General features: G+C 42.8%; 3 protein-coding genes across 4 annotated transcripts; 1 reads left to right on the top strand and 2 right to left on the bottom strand.

Annotated features, from left to right (window-relative positions):
* Positions 1 to 1,454: 1,454 nt before the first annotated feature.
* clic3 (chloride intracellular channel 3) lies at positions 1,455 to 5,265 on the bottom strand. Of its 2 annotated transcripts, XM_062477874.1 has the most exons (7): positions 5,049 to 5,265; positions 4,965 to 5,012; positions 4,300 to 4,409; positions 4,031 to 4,156; positions 3,837 to 3,943; positions 3,518 to 3,693; positions 1,455 to 2,194 (listed from the first exon to the last, which is right to left on the bottom strand). In XM_062477874.1, exons 2-7 carry the CDS (start codon positions 4,998 to 5,000, stop codon positions 2,030 to 2,032), a joined length of 720 nt encoding a protein of 239 aa, XP_062333858.1. In that variant the 5' UTR covers positions 5,001 to 5,012; positions 5,049 to 5,265; the 3' UTR covers positions 1,455 to 2,029. The 2 variants fall into 2 exon arrangements, with proteins under 2 accessions (XP_062333858.1, XP_062333857.1); XM_062477873.1 differs by having other exon boundaries at positions 1,456 to 2,194; positions 4,965 to 5,265.
* A 3,625-nt stretch (positions 5,266 to 8,890) lies between these two features.
* Positions 8,891 to 10,958, top strand: LOC134033637 (fucosyltransferase 7 (alpha (1,3) fucosyltransferase)). The gene is made up of 2 exons (XM_062477872.1): positions 8,891 to 9,074; positions 9,779 to 10,958. The coding sequence occupies exons 1-2, from the start codon at positions 9,056 to 9,058 to the stop codon at positions 10,870 to 10,872; spliced, it is 1,113 nt and encodes a 370-aa protein (XP_062333856.1). The 5' UTR covers positions 8,891 to 9,055; the 3' UTR covers positions 10,873 to 10,958.
* Positions 10,959 to 11,159: 201 nt separating this feature from the next.
* On the bottom strand, positions 11,160 to 15,007 carry pou5f3 (POU domain, class 5, transcription factor 3). The gene is made up of 5 exons (XM_062477871.1): positions 13,902 to 15,007; positions 13,693 to 13,804; positions 13,479 to 13,609; positions 12,807 to 12,971; positions 11,160 to 12,492 (listed from the first exon to the last, which is right to left on the bottom strand). The coding sequence occupies exons 1-5, from the start codon at positions 14,658 to 14,660 to the stop codon at positions 12,235 to 12,237; spliced, it is 1,425 nt and encodes a 474-aa protein (XP_062333855.1). The 5' UTR covers positions 14,661 to 15,007; the 3' UTR covers positions 11,160 to 12,234.
* Positions 15,008 to 16,044: the final 1,037 nt, after the last annotated feature.

Raw genomic sequence — 16,044 nt, 5'->3', positions numbered from 1 at the left:
CAACCGTTCACAGTATGTGCGGATATGGGAGTGTGAGTCCGACCTGGTGTCCTGCAGCACAGGGGCCCCACAAGGAACCGTTCTAGCTCCATTTCTGTTTACCATCTACACCTCAGACTTCAGATACAACTCTGCTAACTGCCACCTGCAAAAGTTCTCTGATGACTCTGCAATCATCGGCCTAATTTCCGCCGGTGATGACAGGGAATACAGAGAACTGAACCAGGACTTCATAGGATGGTTAATTTTTTGGATTAATCGATGAATCTGATAAAAATTGGGCTCAAGCCTTCGGAGAGCACAACCATTGATCTCTCTCATATATATGTATTATTATTATTATTTCCCCACCCCTAAGGATCCCTCAATATTTGTACTACATAGACAACGTTGGTGTGAAAATGTTCGTTTTGGTCCCGATTGCGTTGCTTGTATAGGGATTTACGTTCCGTTGCATGGTTTAGGCTGAAATTAAGTTTTTGTGGCGAAAAGTGCCTTGTGTGGCGGAAGGGACCTCAGTGCTAGCCTAACGTCACAACGTCAGCACACTTTAGCATTGACGCATAGATACGCAGTTCTAGTAAGACAGACAGCTATATCAGCGAGCCCTCAGCATTAGTACCGTAGCTTAAAGTCTGTAAAGTTTGGCGTCATGGAGCCGACCAGCTAAATACTTATTTAGCACAAACAGACAAACAGAATAGACAACGAAGTCAAACACAAAGCCTAGTGTAAAATTTCTTAATATTTTAGTTAACTAGAACTGTAATTAGATCTGTTGATTGTTCTTGAAATATTAACAGATGTGCTGTCAGATAGGTAAAGTTACTTTTAGATTGTTGTTAAGTTGTTGAATTTTCATCTCGGTGATGCCTATGCACTTCACAGAGATGTTATACTGTATATCTGTGGTAATGTGGTCATAGCAAGTATAATTTAAATATTTCAAATGTATATATATATTTTTGTAAAATGGCCCAATATTTCCTCAAAGCTCATATTTCCATCTCAAGTTGGCAATAACCATCCATCATGCTGTTTATTCGCAGGTTCACTGAATTCAGCAAAGCAATGAAGGTCAATGCAGTGACAGAAAAAAGTAGTAGTTTTGATTCATAATTGACTGCCACAGGTGTTCATGTGTTTAGCCAGGGCCACTTTACAGGTGTTCATGTGTATAGCCAGGGCCACTTTACAGGTGTTCATGTGTATAGCCAGGGCCACTTTACAGGTGTTTGGCGACTGTTGGTTTTACCACAGGGATGCTTTGTGGCTTTAACCTGTCTCCAAGTTTTATCCCTATATAGAGCTATGCTTTGGTCCAGATTATATATAATCGGATTGTTCTTTTGGTCAGTTTCCACAAAGCCTACATTCTAATTGGTCCATGGCATCAGTTTTAAGCCAATCATTCTCACATTACTAGTTCATCAGCTAGTCTCACACACACTTGTATATTCATTGTACAGGTCATTATATTATTTAATAATCATTAAGATTTATTTAAGGACAGTGTCTGTGCCAAACCTTTTTTAGATTTTTTTTAGGTTTAGAAATACATGCAATATAGGTAGGTTTTGGTCAACAGAGCACACTCAATGTGCAGGGAAATATTATTAGACTATGATAGCATTTGTTGACATTCAGCAGACAAGCACAAACATACACACATACACAAACAATTATCCATAGAAATTATTCATGTAGCATTGATCAATAACGTCAGCGAGAAATGAAGTACATACTTAGCATCTGCAGAAACATAAGAAGTAACACACAATTTGATTGTACATGAGTAGATCCCCACCTAGTACACACAGCTTTACTGCAACAGAATAGCTTTGTTCTTTAGCTTGGATCATCATTTTTCCATTGTTTTCTGTTTCTCTGTTTCTCCACTCAGTGTCCCTTTCCTCCCCCTCTCTATTGTAGTCCCTCTCCCACTCCTCCCTTTCCTACACCCTGTGTATCCATCTCCTCCCATCTCCTCCCTTCCCCCTGTCATTCCCCAACCTCTCTCTATCCCGCTTTACTTGTTGAGGTATTTGGCCACAGAGTGGTAGGCCAGGAGGATCTCTGAGTCCTTGGGGCAGGTGAGGTGGAACTCATCCTGCTGGTAGGCCTTGTCCAGGTAACGGCTCAAGCCCTTAAGGGCCGCGGGGATCTCAAAGTCTCTGTACTTCCTGCACACCACCTGGGCCAGCAAAGCAGAGGAGAGAAGGGGAATGAGTGGTGGTGGATGAGTAACAACGGCATGGGAACATCAGGAGAAACACCAGACTGCGCCTCATTTCAATGTGGATTGTGAATGAACATTCATACTCCAGATGGCATTGGTCTTGTTCTATCAGCAGGTTAGAGAGGGGAAGACATCAAACCTCATCAAAGTCTCAGATGATTCCAACAAAAAACTAATGTGTCACCAAAAAGGATCTCTTGGCTGTTACAGTGTAGAGTAGTCATAGTCATAGTTGTCTAAAGGTTTGCCGCTGATATATTTTTCTCTGTTTGGTATTTGGAGACGAGTCAAATGTGAATCAACAGATGTGGAGATCTGTCTAATGTCAACAGATGTGGAGACACAGAAATGATTTGCTGTTAGCTGTGGAGACCAGGGTCTCCATCATCATTGACCAGAGTGTCAATGATGTGTGTATAGAGAACATCAGAGTATAAGTATCAGTCTGTGTCATTTGCACAATCTATGCAGAGTACAGTGCTTGTCTGGTGAACCAAGCTTGTGAAGAAAGTCAGTACCAAACTTTAAATTGTATATCTGCGTATTTCTGTGATCAGTCTTCAATACAAATATTACCCTTACAATTTGGTGTAACAAACAGAATCCATCTGGCACAACCTAAAGTGAGCAGACTTTTCTTATTCTATTGATTTAATTGAAATATGCTGACATGCCACATTGGGGGGGGGGGGGGGGGGGGGCGGGGGGCGGGGGGCGGGGGGAGATGATTTGGAATTCGGTATTATGCAGGTATTATGCAGAAATGTAAAGAATGTCAATTAAACATTGGAAGTGCTTATTTGAGTCCAAAAATAGTTGAATGAATTTTGCCGTAAAAAAAAGCTGTAACAAGTAGTAACAAGTAGTAGAAAATGAACATTTTGGTCATAAAACCAGAGGTAGCAGAGGTTGGCTAGTAAATAATTTGATGAGCATTTGGATGCTGGCAGGCCTGGACTGGTAATCTGGGCAAATGCCCGGTGGGCCGACGCACTTGGGCCCGATATGATATATTTAATATATAAATCTTTATATAATTATTATTTTTTTCTTAAAATTGGACAACGACCGGCCCATAAAGCAGGGACAGCGGCCCATTGGCTTCCAAATGTTTGGAAAAGACGAGGGATTCACAGCCGTCCAGAAGTGACGAGGATTTGCGGCTTAAATGGTTAAAGAGTGAATAATGCATAAGTCCCGAACAGCTACTACATATATTGAGACAAAACCATGGAGAATCAAGTAATATTAATTAAAAAAAACATATCAGTCACTGACCTTGACAATGTTGAGCTTGGGCAGCAGGTTGCAGTCAGCCAGGCTGAGGGAGTTCTCATCCAGGTAGATTCTGGAGGACTGAGACATGTCTGGATTCTGGTCCAGCTCATATGGTAGAGGGGTCAGCAGGTACTGGTCCAACTTCATCAAGCTCTTCAGGAACTTCTTCTCCAACACTATGAGGAAGGAGAAAAGTATTGTGAGTGTTTAGGTAAAAATTAATGTTTTTACTGTTAACTAATTGTCATAACTCAGTGCTGACACCGATTTGGCCTGTGAATAGTACAGCACCAATGAATTAATTCTCCTTAGCTCTCACTATCATTGAGTCCTGGGTTGGGGTTTTTGATGTAAGCTGAGAACTTGTGGAAGATGTCATCTCCAGCCCTGTTGGACTCCTTGTAGCGACAGCACAACTTGGGGTACCTGTAAGCATATGGACATTAAACCGTAGGCAGGAAGTGCAAACTGACTGCGTATGTGTTTGCCCATGTGAGCCAGCCAGTCACTCACTGGGGAGGAGCCAAGGTCTCCTCCAGGAACTCTTCAATCTTGTTGGTATCGGTGCGGACCTCCTCGTTGTAGATGAGGAAGGGGGGCTGGGAGCCCGGCGCCAGGTCCTTCAGCACCTCAGGCGCTCTGGGGGCCAGGGGAAACAGGCACTCAAACAAACATCTGTAACCATCTCATCCTCATCAGCAGAGGCCACAGTGGTCGCTATTGAAGTAAAAAGTTGATGTAACTTCATTGAAATTCCTGCCAGGGCTTGACCAGGGTCTCACCTCTTCATGTCCACAGTGGTGAGGGTGAAGTTGGCGCCCTTCAGCCAGAGGATCATGAAGAGCCTCTGACAGAATGGACAGTTCCCCACACTTTCCCCATCATCACTGGCCTGGAATGAGAGGATAGGAGAACAGAGCAGTGTTCAAGTGTCTCAATATGTTCTCAATAAAAACTGTTTCTCAACAGTTTCGATTTATGACGTATCATCTCAACAGTTCCCTGAGTCATTGGAACGACGAGCAGCCAGACACACATTCTTCACAACAAGGAATGATAACAAAGCAGGCGTCTTCAAACTGGACAAGTCTCTTTTCAGTTTACATGCACCTCGTATTACCTCAGGCAGAGGTTTGCCAGAATTCACACTGTGACTCATCACAAAACCCACAAAACTTTATTTAAGACTTGAACTCACTACTTTATCTATTGAACAAATGGCTGGCTAATGGACACATAATTGACCAGTGGAATCATTTGAATCAGTTCAGTCAGTTTATTTTCTCAACAGGTGTCATTCCCATCTCATGATATACAATTTCATGCATATACATTTCTTATTACTACATACTATATGTTTCATTAAAATTGATGTTTGTTGAGTACATCCTCTTCCTTGTTGGATAATCTGTGATCACACCACACATTGTTTAGCATTCTGACTCACCTTGATGAAGAGTTCAATTTTCGGGGCCTCCGCCATTTATATTGTTACCTCCTTTCTCTTTCGGTATTTCTGACTCTTCCAGACAATATATCTCTTTCTCTCTCAAACACTCTCTTTTCCTCACACACTCCTTTTCTTACTGCTATGTCTCAGTTCTGTCCTGTGCCTGTCTCTCACCCCACCTGTTACCTCTGTGACATACACATCACACCTACAGTTCTACCAGTCAAACCAGTAAAGCCAGATATCTTAAACTACACCTCTTCAATTAGGCCTCTCTGTTCCTCTGTCCTTTCCTGCTTTCTCCTTGTCTGAAGGCGAGGCTGATGTCACCACAAACACTGAATAATGTTCAAGCCACCCATTTTGTGAGAACTAGAGTTGACACTAGAGTTGTTTCTCTGTGAGAGTGGAGGGGGGGGGGGGGGGGACAAACACTTCCCAGATAGGTTACCAACAATGAATCAACCAAACTATCATTGAATCAATGTTGAAATGTAACATATGTTACATAATGTTATTCCAACATAATTATTTTTATCAAGATGGACATAAATCTATATATTTGAAACATTGAAACAAAATCAAATCTTGCTTTATGTACAGCAGGATTCTATGACAGTAGATCATCTCCGTATCAACTATTTTCAATCAGAGACCATGTAGAGCTGCAATTAACATGGGTTTCAGCTTTGGTAGGGACATTACGGTAAAAATAAGATGATCGGTTGGCCTATTATTTTGAAACTTTCTTTACTTTAGTAATGTTTTCGTAGCCTACCTCAATTCTGACTTGCGTGGCGACACCTGGACTTATGTGTGCGTGCTGCAGAGGCTATGTACAAAAGGCTCTGGACTTATTTGCCATTAAGAAATGTTAGTTCTGCTTTTCATGCGGCATTTTTCGCTACAAAAAGTTTTCTTTGTTAACCATAATGTGCATGTCGCACACATGTTCACATAGATTTCCTTAAAGGGGTCATTGATTGCGAAACCGATTTGAGCTTGTCATAGTTGAATAACGACAGTTCGGTGGGTAAAATGGACATCAAGTGAACCTCAAAGTCCATAGACACCTCTTTCCTATCTTAATCTCACAACTTTAATAAAATAATTGTCATTGTCCTCAGGCTGAAAATGGCCTGGGTGCTGTTCTATGCCCACTGGTACTTCCTGTGAAATTGTCCTGGGAAAAAACGCTAGGTTTTCTCCTTTTATGGTATGCTCATGAATATATAGATGAGCTGCGCGCTGATTCAGAATCAGAATCAGAATGGGTTTTATTCGCCATGAAAGTTTGCACAGACAAGGAATTTGCTTTGGCAGGAAGGTGCAAACATTAAACATATAGGAATCAAAAATTTAAATATGAGGACTAACTATACTAAAGGTACATAACTAGCAATACTAAGTGGGATTAGATTCAAATAAACTATACAATAAAATATAAAATAAAATATAAGTTGCAGTAATTTACAATATAAAAATACAAAAAATACAAATGGTACAAGATTGTATTTTGCAGTGCAAAAAGCAGTGTGTTTTAAGGGGCATTCCGCCAACAGCGGAAGGGAAGAAACAGTTTTTGTGGCGTGTGTGGTATTGGTTGGTTTTGGTTTAGGTTGGTTTCCAACGAGTGCAGCTGCGGAGCAAAAATGCAACACGGCCAACAGCACACTGAAACATCGAAGGTGGAGACTTGAAATGTTGTTGTTCAACGTTGTTGAAATGTGCAAATAAATCTATTGTGTCTACACAACACTGTTTTCAACATATTGACTAGATATAATTTGAAATGATAACGTTAGTTGTTTCCACTTCTGTTGTTGAAGCAAACGGGATCGGCTTAAGTGGGTAACGTTACAGTTTAGCAACCAAACTATATCGTGATTCAACTCAGCTTCAGTTAGCTAGATATCTCGAAAAATAACCTGACAAAGATCTGGACAAACATGCATCGTGAATTGTAGATTTACATGACAACACGGGTTATTTATTTGAATGACACACAGTCAGGAACATGAAATAACGCGTTAGCCCCATTGCCAATAAACTAGGATAAATCACCACACATTTTACTTATGCTCTTGCGTTAGCAAGATAAATTAGTTTACATGCAGTCTAGGTGTTTTCGCTATCTAGCTGTTCTTGCATTCCTTGCAAATCAGCGTTAATAAAAAGCAGATGAGCTAGAGTCTAGCTAACATTGACTTGACGGTCATGGCTGATGTTTGTTTATACCGTAGCGTAGAAGTATGGCAAGCCGTTTTATCATTTAACCAATGAATTCTTGATATCAAAAGATCCCTGTGCAGTTTGACCCTCAATTACACATTTGCTCGAACCATTTCACCAAGGACGGGTTTTAAAACCTGGGACAATGTGAAGCAGGATTTGCTATGAAGCTGTTGCTGAAAAGAGGTGCGTTCCGACCTTATGTTCATCACAACCGCAAGCTATAGTATGATTTTGTCGGTAACAGTTATATTTTATATTTTATAGCTCTGCCAGCATTTTTCTACATTTGACCATTTTGTTTATTATGTTTACTGTATGCAACTGCCCACCAAAGTATATCCCTTGTTTGTGAACACTTACTTGGAGATTAAACACAATTCTAATTCTGAAAACAAGCAAAAACAAACAAGCAAATGAGCAAACAATCGCTGAACATGAAGCGTGTCAAATTGGAGTTCACCAAACAGGAAATCAAACCTGTATTTTGGTATATAAAAACGGTAATATATAAAGATCTCCAAATTGCTCTGAAATAATATTTCTTATTCCTTAAAATTAGACAATGGGCACGCAAAGGGATAACCTTTATGAAACCCATGTCTAAAGAGCTTGGACATTGAAGAAATGTTGACCGTTGGCTTTATCCTTTCTAGTCGAGACAACCCGATTTGCACAACAGTGTCAGTCCTTTTTTTGGTCACACGCTAGGGAGAACAGTTTCCCATGCAACACATAATGACTGTGGGTTTTCTTGGCTTGCACAGAACAGATGCAGGAAGTCAAACGTCACAGACCGAAGCTCTTGCGGTTGTGGTATTTCTGGGGGAAGATCTGGATAGTGAACGGAGTCCGGAGTAGAAAAGACAGCAATGGCAGTTTAAGCTTGTGTGGCTCCCTGGGCGAACCGTTCTCCCTACCGCGGGCTTCCAGTGGGGAGACCTGAGGCCAACCTATCCCTGCCCCCTCCCCATCTCGTACTTCTGAGTGGGAGACCTGCAGGCAGCCTGCCTAGCTCCCAAACTAGAATCAGGGAGCCCACTCCGACCAGGTGAATTTACCCACAGGCCCACACGGTGACATTATATAATTGACCTGACGTGCAAATGAACGATAGAAAACGAATTGTGCAAATTCACAATCCCAACTTTTTGGGTGAGGGTGCCCTGTGCCGGCCCCGGCAAGATGCCGCCCTGGGTTGCTGCTCAGGTCGCAAATGCCTAAATCCACAATTGTAAGACAGCATACCAAGCTGATGCATTACACATAGCAGAAATATATTTTGGTGCTCTGGTTGTAAGCACTCCATTGCCCAGAGTTTAGATCACTTCATCATTGCTTTCTCCGTCATTAAAATCACAGTCTCGAGAACATTGATTTCAACTAATGGACTGACTAATGGTTATTATGGCAGATGATGGGGATCATTTAATGGTAAAACCAAAAAGAGGAGGGAGGAGGCAAGCTGTTAGATGAGGAGGTAACAAAATAGAAGTACAGGAAAGAGTTGATAGGTTGAGCAATAGGTTTTGTCATAGAATGCCCAAATATGGCAAAAATATCTTAGGGTTCTTATTGCTATGTCTTGGTGTCTAGGCCACACCCCCATCTGCATCTCAGAATCTAGAATCTAGAGCTGTACCATCATGTCTCAGGTCAGTTAATGCATATACATTTATGAGTTATCTCTGTGTGTGTGTGTGTGTGTTTGTGTGTTTGTCAGAATCTGTCTATGTTAAGATTGTTCCGCTTCGGTCCTTTACGTTCTTAAATCCACTGGTGGTTGAGGTCTTTCATGGAAACATGACAACCCAGATGATATACTGTTGATACTGGTGTGACAAGTACTCTGGAATATGGAATTACACTTAACAGGTAAGGAAGTGTAACTTTGTACAACTATGTTTTTGTAGTTTTTATATCTTTGTTATATGCCATGAAAATTCAGCCCTGCATTCAATTTACATTTACAAGAGGATGCTTTTATTAAAAGTACATTTCAAGTAGCGCATAAGTGCAGCCAAAAAGCAAGGACTAGAAGTACACAGTTCTATCTGTATTGCAGTGTTTATTGCTAAGGAACTATTTGTATTTTACAAGACACAATGCAACCACAACATCTTCTTATTTATAACATAACTTAATTCCATAGATAATACAATACAGCCTTGTGTACAATTGTAACAGTCTGTGTTCTCTACTTATGCTACATTTCTGTCTGTTGTTGAATTTTTGATCATTTTTGCGTACCACATTTCTTTTTTATCTCGTGCTGCATATGATCCGACTCTGAAAGGCATTCCACTCTCAATAGAATAATGGATGTAGTTTAAATATTACATGTTTGTCTAGCATAAAACCATGTTTTATAATGTAAGGGAATTTAGTCTGTGAGTCTAAACTATCCCTTTGTTCGTTTTTTGGCAAATATGAAAAATGCATGCCATTAAGTTATCAAAATGAGACTCACCCATGAGACAAACAAATGTAATCAATAAAAAAATTGTAATTTTAAGCTTTCTTAACCAAAGCTTTTTTTTTGGCTTTTCCGCTTCTTCCCATCCCTCCATCATGAGAAGAAAAAGCCGTCTCCGTGGAGACATGTTCATTTTGCCACAAGAAGAAACCCTTTGTGTTCATCTGCCTGGTCACACTTTTGCTCTTTCTGAGTTACCAGATCAGTAAGCAAGGTTGGTTGCAAGTAGAATCCCTATACACCAACCAAGACACCATCGGTAACGGAAGCTTCCTTACCATCCTTGTGTGGTACTGGCCGTTCGGCGACAGATACCCCCTGGAGGGGGACGTGTGCAAGGACCAGTACCACATTCCAGGCTGCCGTCTGACGGATCAGAGGAGCCTGTACCACCAGGCGAACGCTGTGGTCTTCCACCACCGAGAACTGCAGCAGAGACTCCAGGTCCTCCCCCTCAACTTGCTCCGCCCCCCACACCAGAAGTGGATCTGGGTCTCTCTGGAGTCCCCAGAGAACAGTGGGGACCTGAGTCACTACAGCAATGTGTTCAACTGGACCATGACGTACCGCCGTGACGCCGACATCCCCATACCCTACGGGGAGCTTATTAGGAAACAGGCTGTGAATTCTAGTTCTGACAGCATAGAGGACTCCATTACACAAAATAAATCTAAATTGGTCTGCTGGGTGGTCAGTAACTACAATGCCCGCCATAGGAGAATCCAGGTGTACAAATCCCTGATAAAGACCATCCCAGTAGAAGTGTACGGGAAATGGAACAAGAGGCCACTAGCCAGTGCCAACCTCCTGCCCACTATGTCTCACTGTTACTTCTATCTCTCCTTCGAGAACTCTCTCTCCAAGGACTACATTACAGAGAAGCTCTGGCACAACGCCTATATGTCTGGGGCGGTGCCTGTGGTGTTAGGCGCATCATTGGAGGATTACAAGGCAGTGGCCCCACCCAACTCCTTCATCCATATTGATGATTTTGCATCAGTGGAAGAGCTAGGGAGTTACCTCCGAAATCTGTCTCAAAACCAACAGAAATACGCAAGTTATCAGGCTTGGAGACTGGACTATAAGGTGAAACGTTTATGGAGCTGGGTCGAAAGGTTCTGTAGGATCTGTTTACACCATCACAATCTGTCTGCACAGACAGTTTACCAAGATCTTCAAGCTTGGGTAACAGTGTAACTTAAATCAGTTGCATAATTTCTGTTCTGCTTTTTTCTTACATTGTTTTTCCTTAATGGCACATTTAGAATAAACTGAACATTGTAACCAAATACTTGAATTTCCTTTGGGATTTTTTAATATAATGAGTTCAACTGTCCCATCAATTTAAATAATCCAAAAGTCATAAGTAGCATGTTACTTTTCCTTATCTTCTGAAGCATGTTGGTAGGCCAGTGTTGAGCTTACAGAAGCTGTAGCAGTGTGGAAAGAGAAAAACTAAAGAGTGATGCAAGAACAATATGACACCAGGTTTGAATGGAAATAAGAATTTAATTGCTAGGTGCAGAGTTACAGGTAACATTAATTCCCTTCAGATCGTTGCATGTCAATAAATTATCAGAATATTATTTCATACATGTGTGCTGTTAGAGAAAAGAGTGATAAGGCTCACCGGCATAGATAAGGCCATTTCCTGACCCCCAGTCACATGTACAACTAAATTGCACTAACTAAAGTCAAACATTTATGGACGGTTTGGAAAGAGCAGCAAATCACCCAAATCTGTACCCCGCAAGTTCACAGAACAAGTAACACTGGATCAGAGACAAAGCAGGAAGACTGGTCTGATTGCTGGGAGGGGGGGGGGGGGGGGGGGGCAGTACTCAATGCCCCCAAACCAATGCAGACATGTTCCTGTAGTTTTCACTCATCTCATAAGCAACCACATTTCTACATTCAAAATAAAATCTGTTAAAAAATAATGTGCCCAATATAGAAAATGGAGGAAGATAGGATAAAATCTGACTTTTGTACCGAGTACCCCAACCCTGTTAAAAGGTAGAAGTGGGGTTCCATCTGAACTGTAAACAATTTCCACAACCTGCATAACTTTAGCAGGGACTGCATCGATAAGGCAAGACAAAAACATTTGATTAAAATAAGAAATACAAACTTTTGTTTTTAAAAATTGAGAACTTTTGACTCCATAAAAAAATCACAACTTTGTGCAAAAGCATTGTTTCATCCACCCAATGCCCTCCGGCCTACCTCCTCCCTCCCAGTCTCAAGAAGCTCCACTGGGGGTTTCCAGTCACTGTTTAAACATTGGGCCGAGCTGTGGACGGCTTTAACATCTGCAACGCCACCAGGGAATGTCAGGTGGAACGATTCCAACAGCAATCAATCACCACTGTATTACCGTCTCCAAAATAAGAGGATGTCCATTACAACCCTTTATGTTTGCCATTTCTTAAACCCCACGTCTTGTGGAGGTGGTATAAGCCACAGAGGAGTGAAAGTTAGCCACTTCAGGTGAAGTACAGGTTACCTGGCTGGGGGGGGGGGGGGGGGGGGTACAGCCGAGGACTAAAAGAGGCAGATTTAGCTGGTCAGGTGGCCCACCAACCCAGGGTGCAGGGCCTGCTTGAAGACATCAGGTCGGTGAAGAGGGGCCATGTAGAGGGCAGGGGCTCCGTGATGGGTGTTGGGATGGTATCCCTGCCCGGGCATAGGGGAGGGCACCATGTGCGGTGGTGGGGGAGGGCTCTGCTCGTAATACTGTCCTTCGCACTCCTCGTCGAAGGGAAGTGCCAGCCTCTTCCCCTTTTGTCGGCGGTTGCAGAACCACACGCGCACCACCTGTCAAAAGTGAATCAGGAAATGTGTACAGGAAGAGGCCCAGGACTTCCTTAACTGTGAGATTACTTTTCTTTAAGGGCCCTGACATGCATGCTGTATATTTACATTTAGTCATTTAGCAGACGCTCTTATCCAGAGCGACTCGCCGCAAGTACAGGGACATTCCCCCCGAAGCAAGTAGGGTGAACTGGCAACCTTCAGATTACTAGCCCGACTCCCTCACCGCTCAGCTATCTGACTCCCTTTTTTTATATATATTGTGGGACAATTGCAGTGCACGTTACTAGTAAACGATACGGGGGGTGAACACTCACGTCTCTCTCTAGACCCAGGTCGTCGGATATGTGCGTGATCTCCTGGGTGTTGGGTTTTGGACACTTGATAAAGTAGGACTCCAGTGCAGAGCGCACGGTCCCCTCCAGGCTGGTCCTTCGCTTTCTCTTCCGGGTGTCTACAAACACCCGCTCTATCTTGTACATCTGCAAAAACAAACAGGTCTTTCATGAGCTACCATTTACACGGTGTGTGTTGCACTTGATGTGGTTCACCTAAACATGAACATAGGGAAAGTATTTGATGTATTCCATTTCCCCCAGAACCAGATTGGCCTGCAAGGGGTGTTTTTGTTGATCATCAAGAACCACAAGAGGGGGTTCAACCATTTCAGAATCAAGATGCCCCAATAGAAATATGACAAGTTTTCACCTAATCCTTTGCAAAACAATGAGCTAAAAAAAATGAAGACTTAAAAAAGGACACGATTTATTGAAGTAGCAATTCAGAGCAACTTCACAAGTTCTGTGGTCCCCCCCATCCTATAACTCAGTGGTTCTCAATCCTGGTCCTCGGGACCCCCTGCCCTGCATGTTTTAGATGTTTCCCTGCTCCAAGACACCACTGCAACTGATCAAACCATACTTCCACAAGACCACAGTAACAGGGTAGGGTTTGAATCAGATCAGGTCGTTCATTATGGGTCGACTCACATCTTGTGGGTTGTCGGAGGTCTCTGCCTCGTTCAGCCACCTCTGGAGCAGGGGCTTCAGTTTACACATGTTCTTGAAGCTGAGCTGGAGGGCTTCAAAACGACAAATAGTTGTCTGGCTGAACATCTTGCCTGTACAGACAGAAGAGACTACATTACCTGTGGTACACACTAGGATTGGACAGTTAATTTAATGGATGTCTGTGAAAGCTTACCATAAAGATTTCCCAGGGCCAAGCCCACATCTGCTTGTGTGAAACCTAATGTTATACGCTTGTGTTTCAATTCCTTGGCAAACAGCTCCAACTCTTCAGTTGAGAGGTTTTCCTTAAGAAAACCACAGAATCAGTATATCGAGTAACCAGTTAAAACATTTATAAATCAACAGCATCAAACAAAAATCCAAAGCAAAATCGTAACTCACCTCTTCCTCTGAGTCGCTGCACCCGCCGCTGGAAGAACCGCTGCTACGAGTTGAGTTGGAGTTCTGAGTCGGTGTTGCCGGGACGGTCTGGCTTGCACTCCCGCTGAAGAACGCGTTCACGGGCAGTCCATTGCTTGGGGGAGATGGCGAAAGAGAAGGTGACGAAGTAGATGATGTGGTGGCATTTTGACTACTGGTGCTGGCGGCCGTCATATGAGTAAAACCGGGCCAGAAAGACGGGTTCCATGGAGCCGAATAATACATCCCGTGAGTCATGGCGGAAGTCGGTGGGGTTTGATACTGTTGAATCTTTATATCGGTCGAGTACTCGTCATTCACCTCCTTTTCTGTCTTTATCTCGGGCATCTTGATCTGCTCCCTGGTTTCGGCAATAGGTGGACTGTGGTTGGTAGGTTGTGTGACCGCAGCGACCCCTGGTACTTGCCCTGTGTACTCGGAAGCGGCGAAGGGATACCAGTGTTTGGGTTGGCCGAAGTCCCCAGCCTGAGAGTCGGAGGCCCTGTAGTCACCACCGACGGGAGGGAACGGGAAAAAACTTTGAGCGGCAGCCTGGGTAATTCCGTTATATGCCGCTTTGTTGAAGATTAGGGCCGGGTCTTGCAGCACACCGTGTGGTATCTGGAGCGACGAGCCGCCCAATCCTTCTTGAGCCAGGGCCTGTGAGTACATAGTAGCCCGGCTGAAGTCGTAAGGTCTGCTGTTGCACTCAGAGTTGGAGGTCTGGGATCGGTCAGACATGGTCACGGTTGCCGAGAGTTGCACAAATTGATAGTAATCCCGACTGCGTCTGCTGGCGACCGTCTAATCGTCCATGGCAAAGTTCTGGAAAATGTTGGAACTTTTGAGCAACCTAATTATGTCAAAAAGCTAGTTAGCCAAAATGAACCACTCTCCAATTCGTGGAGACGTGAAAAACAACCCGTTACGGGTTGGTCGTCACTCTGTTTTCCAGACAATCCTCTGCAGAAATGCAAGCTAAATTCAACTATTTGAGTTCACCACCACTTAGTCAACCTCACCTTCAAGATCAAATGCTCTTCTTTGGACTCCGGCCCCCGGATCCACAGGTTTTCCTAATCAGTCGATGCTCGTGCTGGAGGACGGAATGTTAATTGTCTTCTCTCCTATTGGCCACGACAGATAATTACGTACAGCTGATAGTGAATTTGTGAATGAACTTGATGTTTTTTCAATTCCAACGTAGCATGTAAGAAAACTCGGGGCGTGTACTAGGCTGACTATTGGCTCCTGGTAAAGGAAGTTTCAGGTCACCGTGGACCATTGTTTACAATGTTTAATTAATAGATTTGCAGTTCACACTCCCACATTAAAATAACCAAGCCCAACATAGAGTAGGCTATAAAGTGTTAATTATGATGGAAAATTATCACAAAATATCTCATTTAGGTGAAATGTTGATCTGCATGTTTACATTGTGAAGGGTTGGAGTTTCTCTCACAAACCTGAAAAGGCTGTTGTTGAAAATACATATGTAGGCACCCCATACGTTCACCCCATCATTAGGCAATGCTTACTTTGTTTAAATTATTCACTTTTAACGACTTGTCCTTGATATTAAAATGTGATGTTATTTAAGTCTGGGTAAAGGATAGGCCTATATGCATTCGAGATTTAGGACTAACATTACCCTACACAATTGTGAACGTAAAGAAAACCAAAACATAGCCTAACATTACATTCACATTGCCTAGCACAGAGTATCTAATGTGTTGCTAAAATATTTGTGCATTTAAATTGTAAAAGCCTATTATATCCTTGGATTGACTTGATTAAAATTGTTGATTTTATTGATCAATAATATCATACATTGTTTAGGTTTTATATATCTCCCTGGAAGTGAACTGGTAACTTTTTAGTTTAAGGCATGTAGGCTGCAGTGGAAAACACGTAGCCTACGCCCAAAGCAAATGCCATGTTTTAGCCTATAGAAATTTGAGACAACGCAAAGGAAATACATAAAATGGCTCCAGGCATTCAGGTGACCTTCCACCATTCACCCTTGATCGGTGCCTATTCAAAGGCGTGGATGGCCGTCGCACCGATACAGATGCGCACCCCCAGAGCGAGTCGTTGGCTACAGATTGTGGCAGGAAGACGCGCT

The sequence above is a fragment of the Osmerus eperlanus genome, chromosome 14 (genome assembly GCF_963692335.1).
Source record: "Osmerus eperlanus chromosome 14, fOsmEpe2.1, whole genome shotgun sequence".
NCBI classification, from domain to species: Eukaryota; Metazoa; Chordata; class Actinopteri; order Osmeriformes; family Osmeridae; genus Osmerus; species Osmerus eperlanus.
Note: the sequence above shows the minus strand (reverse complement) of the source record. Positions and strands in the feature narration are given on the sequence as shown.

Bases quoted from the DNA above. Each gene is read 5' to 3' on its own strand.
- clic3 (XM_062477874.1), bottom strand. From the start codon at position 5,000: ATGGCGGAGGCCCCGAAAATTGAACTCTTCATCAAG. The intron at 3,944-4,030 runs GTGAGTGACTGG...ATATGCTTACAG, and splicing joins GAGACCTTGGCTCCTCCCCA to GTACCCCAAGTTGTGCTGTC. The intron at 2,195-3,517 runs GTCAGTGACTGA...TTGCTGGCCCAG, and splicing joins CCAAGCTCAACATTGTCAAG to GTGGTGTGCAGGAAGTACAG.
- pou5f3 (XM_062477871.1), bottom strand. From the start codon at position 14,660: ATGTCTGACCGATCCCAGACCTCCAACTCTGAGTGCAACAGCAGACCT. The intron at 13,610-13,692 runs GTAAGCTTTCAC...CTGTCTGTACAG, and splicing joins GGCCCTGGGAAATCTTTATG to GCAAGATGTTCAGCCAGACA. The intron at 12,493-12,806 runs GTGAGTGTTCAC...CACTTTTGACAG, and splicing joins ACCTGGGTCTAGAGAGAGAC to GTGGTGCGCGTGTGGTTCTG.